We start from the raw sequence: 8607 nt of genomic DNA, 5'->3' as shown, positions 1-8607 counted from the left end.
CTTTGAATTAAAAAAGAAAAAGTCGTAATGTAACTCAAAAAGAGACAAAAGGTCTGTGTCAAGTGTTACCATCTGTCACTTTTGTTTAGCATGGCAAACGCATCACACCGACGAATGTGATTGAGTAAGAAAGTTTAATTCAGACTAAGCAAAAACATAATTCACATGCATTCCGAATCAGTATTCACAAAAATATCTCCTTCATTCTTGATGTTAAAAGATTTGACTCGCTTCCTAGCTTCGAGTAACTACAAATATTCATACATTTTCGAATATTTCATTTATAAGTTGCACAGCTCTTAATATTAAAAATCTAATTCAATCAACACTAAAGTCAAACTTTTATCTGTAGCAGTATTAAAACATACATACACTTTTCTCAACACAATATTTACTTTTCTAAGTCAATTCAATTATGTTTTCTTATAATTTATCAATATTTACAAAACAAAACACATTCTCCAGAGGTCAATTCATATTGAAAAGACCTTAGAAACCACCAAACAAGGCTGCGACAAACTTCTTCGAAAACTTGAGTATTTCGAGTTTCGCTTCCGACTCCGTTCGTCAATTCGCGATCTAAAGTAAAATGATTTAGCTGAATAAAACAACACCGGAAATAAGTCATCATCAAATATTTACCCGAAAACTTTCGTACTATGGTCAATCAAAAGACCCAAACAATCAGCAAATACTTCAGTCTCTTTTAAAACGATAGCCAAATCCTGTGGCTGCAAATCTCGTGATGCCGTGTGAAGAATCGACGGAGTTATGGATATGGCCAAAACTTCTGAAGACACATTTTGCAGTGGGACTTTTGTCAAACGATGAAAGTGTGAGAATAGATAATTTAAAGTATCACGATTACACTCGGGCAATGTCTTGACAAGATTTTGAAGTATTTCAATTTTTTTCGTCACAGGTTGAAGCACTTTAAACAAACAAATACAAAAATCATCAACTGCCTAGAAAATAATTCGTTTTTTTCTTACTCCATTTATTGGATGGTCCAATAAAAGTCTTGATCTCATTTGGCTTCACTAAGGGACTTTTAATCTCACGCAAAAAGAGCTTCAGCACTCCTGTGAGTGTGTGTATGTTGGTCACCGATTTTAATGAATCATAATCATTTGAGTCAATGCTAAATCGAAGAGCTTGAATTTTTGTGTAGTCTCCTGAGGCCCGATACAGCCCTTCAATTGGATAGGGTGAGGTTTTGAATTGCGTCTCAATTAAATCAACACAGTCCACTACTATTTTTGGAATTGTGGTGAAAATTTCGTGCTTAAGAGTCATCTCAAGTTCCGTATCGAAGCAGGGTTCATCTAAAAACAAACTTTTTTGAATTATTTCAAAACTCTGAATGCTATCTGAAATAATTACCGTGAAATATATTGTTCTTCTTGAGGGCTTCAATTGTTGGCCTGTTGTTGCACCAATTAGTCAACTTTCTCATAGTTCTGCCCATCTTTGTGGAGGGGACGTGCGGGTTTCTGTAGGATTCTTCTGACCGTATCGAAGATTGCTGTGACCGTTCCAGTTTTTTAGTCAATTCAATTATCTTTTCTTCTAGATCTTTCTTGTAAATTGTGTCATCTGACTGTTTTCTTTCGAGGATGCTGATTTTTCTGGAAAGCTCCTTTATCTGATGTACACAACTTCCATCGCACTGATTCAGGAGTCTTGTTTGACTAGAACTCTTTGACTTGGACAAAGGATGTTTTCGTAAATTTTCATTATAGAATCGTGTGTCTGTGAGATCTGGACGACTTCCATTGCGGTCGCGAAAACAGTTCATTATGGTTTTGTTGCGTTTCTCGACTGAATTTGGATACATTCTCTTATTAGATAAAGGCGTGTTTATTTTTTAGTTGAGCTTGCTTATCGCCTTGTGAGCTTCTGTGGCCACTACCGGTCGTTAGCACATATGTTGTTGTTGTTGTTATTTTTTGTATTTAAATAATTTTTATCTTTTTGTTAGGTTTTGCAAACAAAAAAACCCACAAGAACTCATTTCTTGTAAGTTTTAGTAATCTCTACAGAAATATTGTTGTTAAACGGCAAATAAGTTTCTTTGGAATGAAAGGGTAAGTTATGAATGTAACTTTTCTTTAAAGGAGAAGACATACTGAACTATTAGCTACATTTATGTATCTTATCTGTTTTTAACTATGGTTGAAGTGTGTATGTTATGTATGGTATATAAGTTGAGAGCCATATAAAGATAAATATGATAAGATTTGGAGAAAGCGTCATAATAGTATCAATAAGTATGGTTGCCAACTATGGAATATTTTAAACCATTTCATTTGATAAGAAATTTTGATTAAAAATACTCAACACGATGTTTGTACTTTAAATATGCCATATTGACAGAAAGTTTACTAAAACCCTAAGCTTAAAAATACGAACTGAAAGATGCTGTCAAGTACGATGTACTTCGCTATTTAGCTGGTTAAGTCGTTTTTTGAAATTGTGGCAAATTTTTACAAATATCCCAACTCTGTTCTGGATATTTTTTTTTATTGGAGGAGAAACAATGAAGATTTATTATAAAGACAAGATCTTATCGCTTATTATAAAGACAAGTGGTTATCGCTGCTGAATAAATTCCATCCGAAAAAACCCAGTTTTTGCAGCAGTCAGAGCCGATTCTAAGTAATGCCGCACTACGTATTCTCTTTTAAGCCATCACTCGTCTCGGGCTTATCTGCGTAGACAAGCGACTTTACTAAACCTCACAAAAAATAGTCCAACGTCGTTAAATCCTACGATATTGAAGGCCACGCCATTTACAGACCAACGACGCACGCACGCGAGATAATGCGCTCACCAAAAGTTTCCTTCAACAAATTTATGCATAGTGCAAACCGAACCAATTTTTTTGGCAATAAATGTTGCAAACGTCAAGTGATATCTGTCAAAAACGTCTTAAATACCGTTACTAGACCCGTTGCAACCGTTTTTCAAATTTCTTCATGTGTGAAGGTTAGTGTGTAGGACTGTCACGCCAATAAGATATGCTTGCAAATGAGGCTTTGAAAAGAATACAACTGTTTATAATGCTTCATTTCCTTAGTTTGGAATGTATTTGAAATTTATAATTTCATCTTGTATTTTTATCGAACAAATTTCGTTTTTGTTTCTACATGTTTCGTTCTAGCTGAATATGAGTTATTTTTCGCAAGTTGAATAGCGCTTTTGTTATCACAATAAATAACCATTTGCTTAGAACATTTTGGAAACAATTCAGCCTCAAAACGTTTGGGCCACATTGATTCTTGTACAGCAGCATCCATAGCCATGAACTCCGACTCAGTTGTAGAAAGTGCAACAGTTGGTTGTCGTTTTGATGACCATGTCATTGCTGAGTCTTTCATCTTAAAAACGTAACCTGTTGTTGACCTACGCTGATCGATGTCGCTTGCCCAGTCGGCATCGCAGAATCCTTGAATCTGGGAAGGTTCCCTCAAGTAGATAAGTTTCTTGTTTATATTGCCTTTCAAATATCGAAATACCCACTTTATGGCCATCCAGTGTGCCTTCCCTGGATTGTTGCTGTACCTGCTTGACAAATTGACTGCATAACTTATGTCCGGCCTAGTATTCCATAGAAGATGAAATGTTAACAGTCGAACTGTTTGTTCCGAACACCAATTATTTTAATAAATATGATTTAAAATCATGAAATAATATTTTTATTTTTAAAATCATTAAATGAAAATAAAAATAAAAATGAACCAGCATAGTGTTCAAATATGCGTTTCGCCCCGGTATGGCACTTTGGACATCAATTGTTTTTTATCTTCATTTTCAGCGATATCTTCGGATTCAAATCTAAAGGTGTCGATACTTGATTGCAATCGTACATTCCATATCGCTTCAAAATTTCGGAAATATATTGTTCCAGCTGACCTATTTCGAGTAATGAGAATTCCGTAAACTGAAGACGCATCACCCAAGTCTTTCACTTCAAAGTTCTTCAAATAATTCTTGACTTTCTACGTTGGAGAAAATCAGAACGTCATCTACGTAAACAGCAACGAAGATTATGCTTTTGCTTTTGGAAACTTTATAATGATTGATCGGCATCAGAACGCTTTAGACCAGCCTCCAAGAGCACATCGTTCAACTTTTCATTCCATACTCGAATGGACTGTTTTAATCTGTACAGAGATTTATTGAATTTGCATACCTTTTTTGATCCATTACTGAAGTTATCTGGCTGCTATAATAGCATCCATCTGACAAATATTGAGGTCATATTTGGATTCGAACGAATCGACGAGTATCTAGCCACAGGTGAAAAAGTTTCTTGATGGTCTATGACTTTTTTTTGTGAGCAGACTTTAACTACCAAACGAGCTTTATACCTTAATACATCGCCATTCACATCTCCCTTCGTTTGAAATACCCATTTACATTTGATGGGATGCTTGTCTTTGGGTAGGTCTACTAAATTCCATGTCCGATTCAAATAGAGAGAACCAAATTCGGTTTCCATTGCCTTTTGCCACAAAGGTAGGTGCTTCTTCAATAGATTATGATTAAAGAAACAATTGATCGCACAAAAGGTTGTGTAAATACATATTTATGAATTTCGAAAAAAACTACGATTTTGACCGACTTGGCAACCATATACAGATTAATATTTGATATTTGTGTTAAGTTTGTGTAATGTTTTCAAGCGATAAGATAAGAATACCGGCACACCAAAAATTAAGGTTATAGTGCGATTGTCAGAAACATAGTTAATGTTTTCAAAATATATATACATAAATGTGCATTTGGATGAATACCTATCTATATGATATAGGTAGACAGATATTACATTTCCATAAGCCTAGAGATCTCAGAAATCTCTGTAGCTTGTTTCGTAGATTATGTAGTATGTGTAATATTTAAAGATTAAAGTAATGCTCTTGTCAAAACGTACATTTTTAACAGATGAATGAAAGGAAAAGCCATTTAATCTTCCCAATGTATCGGTTATAGCTTCAATACCAGATTTAGGAAAAAAAAATTGCATTTTTTAATTACTTTAAAATGTAATTGAAGAATTTCAATTAGCAAAAACATGTAATTAAAAAATAAAAAAAATAATTGCATATAATTTAAAACAATCAATTACTTCCAATTGATTTGTCGAGTTATAACTACACAAAATTGTAATCAAATATTATTTACGTCAATTACACTTTATGCGATGTTAAAACATAATTTTCTGAAATGTTAGGTTCTTTTATGTGTGTTGCTTTGAATTAATTAATAATTAAAGAAATCAATGACCTTAACTGTAATTTAAAAGTGAATTCCTTCAAACCCATTGCAATTTTCAATTACATGTAATAAGTTTTTAAATGCATTTCAATTATAATTACAAGTAACTAAAACGAATATTTTTTCAATTAAAGTTACCTACAATTATTGTATTCATAAAACGACCGATTACTAATTACTTGTAAATGAAATGACAGTTGAATTTAATTACGCAAAGATTATCCAACTCTGTTTGCTACAATGATTTATAAAGTTCAATGAGATACTTAAGTTGAAGCCGTTTAGAGTATACACGCTCACCAACCCCATCATTTGTTTTGATCATTAGATTACTTGTCTAATAGTATTTTTATTCAAAAATATTCTGACTTGCTATATCAGATTTAAATAAAATATTACATTTTTAACGGCATCGATGAAATTTAAGAAAAAAGTAATAGAACATCGGGTTTGTTTCTAAACTCATTTTTGCAATAATTTGTTTAGCAGATACACCAACCATTTTTTCATGCAGTTTACTAAATATTAACATAATTTATAACACATTTTTTGTTTGTAGTTTTTCTGTTATACCTTTCCATGTGAAATCCATAGTAATCTCATATTTGTATATGAAAACCACAGTAGTCTTATGAGCAGAAACTTTTAGGGCGACCACATTCCGCATTATTGGCGTTGATGTCGCGAAGTGGAGAGATTATTTATAATCGAAAACTGAAAAGTAGATGGTTTCATGCTGTTTACTTTCTGATAAAATTCAAAATCACTAGAATTACATTTCTATAAAATTTGAATTTGTTAGGTATAAATGTAAGTTTATTTACATAAATACAGTGGCAGCACTCAGAATAATGGCACATAAACATTGAGTGATGTGTAAGGGAAATAGCCACAAATTTCATATTAAATAGTATTGTCCCTCAAGTGGTTAGCAGAAGAATGAAAATTAAAACAAAAATCGGTAAAAGATCCTTAACAGCTAATTTAAGCCATCGCCTTCTTAGACCCAATATTAAGCCATTTTTGTTATATTTCTACGTTTTTCACATAAAGAGATTGATTATATATAAAAAAAAACTCATCGCCTTTCGGATAGAAGCTCTGTATATGAAAACATATGCACGTACAGTGGCTCAGAGCTTATTCGATACAGTATATATCGGAATTGCATAGAAGGAGAAGCTAAGAACGATACCAACACATTTTTAACTGTACTTGAGAGAAAACGATATGCACTTCAACAAAGAACTTTAATTTATTCAAAAAACATTGGTATTTAAAAACATAACAAGATAACAACTAAAAAACTAATTTTAATTCACAGCTTATTTGATACGCAAAGATGTTTCATATAAAAATTAAAAGTTAAAACCTTTTTGTTGCAGGTTAATATTTAGTATGATAACCCTTGGCCCTTTCAATCGTTTGGATTTTTTTGTGCATAGAATCTACTAGCTTACTGGTCACTTCCGGTGTTATTTTCCCCCATTATTCTTCTTTTTATGTTCGAAATCTTGTGTTTTCGAATTGTTGTTGTTCAATAATGCAGATAAGTTTTTGATGACATTAAAGCCGGTGGCTCCATCAAGTGGGGTCAATTCCAAATCAGGCAGGTCTGCACAATTCCTGATTTGTGTTTCGGGCCGATGTCCTGGTAAAATCGAAAATTCGAACGAATTCCCTACTTTTCAGCACTTGGAACCACATTTTTTTTCAAGACATTGATGCACATATTTTTGTCCATGGTTCCCTCAATAAATTCTTAATTGCCGACACCAGCCCATACCATGACACTTCCTCCTCAATGCTTTCAGTAGCTTTCAGGTTCTCCTTTTTGAGTTCCGTATATGGCTTCCGCCAGACATAGGACATCCCATCAGAACCGAAAATGTTTAATTTGGACTCATCTGCAAAGATAACTGAATCCCAGAAACTGTTGTCTTTGGTAATATGCTCCTTAGCAAAAGATAAACGGATTCTTTCATTTTGTTTTGCAACTCTCCCATTGTAATCATGGTCGCAAAGCACACGACCTATGGTCTCGATTTGTATTTCATTGGTTTTCATTCTGTTCTAATCACTGTATCGAATAAGCTGTGAGCCACTGTATGTTTCAGCATAACTATTCTCCAAGGCTCGCAGTACATTTCTCCAATTTTTTGATACATTTCCAAAGATCCTTTGGCTAGAAAAATGTTACCCAAGACATATCTTTAAAATGTCAAAAGAAGCGGTCAAATCACACGTTTATGTTGGCCAATTCACGCCAATTCAGAGCGAGATAACCGTGCCATATGAACACGTTCGCACAAAATATCGATTGTGTCTTGAACTGTGTGATACGTTGTACCATCCTATTGAACCCATATGTCTTTAGTGTCCATATCACCCAATTCAGGCCACAAGAACTTAGCCCAAAATCCCCACCAAACAATAATTACATTTTGATGCATTGTGGCAGCTCGTCAATGTCGCGTGGATTGATGTCGTCCTAAATCCAACAATCCACCATTTTCACCCAAAAATCGCTAAACAAAATGATTTTTCTACACAAATCCAAATCAAATTCACTTTGCCACCATGATGATTAAAGGGAGATATTTTACAGCAACTACAAGCTGTAAAAAGCAAACCGTCCTTATTAGAAAACTTTCATACATTTTTTTTTAAAAGAAGAATGAATAAGACCCTCTTTCCAACTTTAATCTCAAAATATATACAAAACTTAAGCAGAATATTTTTCTAAACCAATAAACTGCTTATGCCAACTTAAGTTATTTTTCACGGGTACTGCTTTTTACAAGGTATTGACAAATCATCCAAGAGTAATTCTTATAATTAAAAGTGGTTTTTAAAATAAGCCGTTCGGATACGTCATAAAAACTGTAGGTCCCCTCCATCCCTAAAATTACACTTACACAGCAATGTTTAAGAGTTGGTGTGAGTCACTCCTAGCCACCACGGACCTGTTATTTAAGATTTTGTGAGCACAAATTGTAGCATATAACTTATCTTTAAAGTTTGAAGCTATTAAAAAGATTTTACTCAAGCTTCGAAGATCACGTGAATTTCAGGCTTTCAAAATGTTGATTACCCAAAGCACCGATTTTTCACATCATTTTTTTTATTAAGGGTGATTTTTTTGAGGTTCGGATTTTCATGCATTAGTATTTGACAGATCACGCGGGATTTCAGACATGGTGTCAAAGAGAAAGATGCTCAGTATGCTTTGACATTTCATCATGAATAGACTTACTAACGAGCAACGCTTGCAAATCATTGAATGTTATTACCGAAATCAGTGTTCGGTTCGAAATGTGTTTCGCG

At 33.8% G+C, this 8607-nt stretch overlaps 1 protein-coding gene across 1 annotated transcript; it reads right to left on the bottom strand.

Moving 5' to 3' along the window:
* Positions 1 to 372: 372 nt before the first annotated feature.
* On the bottom strand, positions 373 to 2128 carry LOC129940655 (WW domain-containing protein tag-325). Its single transcript, XM_056049055.1, has 4 exons — positions 1384 to 2128; positions 993 to 1325; positions 643 to 931; positions 373 to 579 (listed from the first exon to the last, which is right to left on the bottom strand). Exons 1-4 carry the CDS (start codon positions 1835 to 1837, stop codon positions 474 to 476), a joined length of 1182 nt encoding a protein of 393 aa, XP_055905030.1. The 5' UTR covers positions 1838 to 2128; the 3' UTR covers positions 373 to 473.
* Between the last annotated feature and the right edge of the window lie 6479 nt (positions 2129 to 8607).

Source organism: Eupeodes corollae, chromosome 1, assembly GCF_945859685.1.
Source record: "Eupeodes corollae chromosome 1, idEupCoro1.1, whole genome shotgun sequence".
Taxonomy (NCBI): Eukaryota; Metazoa; Arthropoda; class Insecta; order Diptera; family Syrphidae; genus Eupeodes; species Eupeodes corollae.
This window is presented reverse-complemented; position numbering and strand designations above follow the sequence as displayed.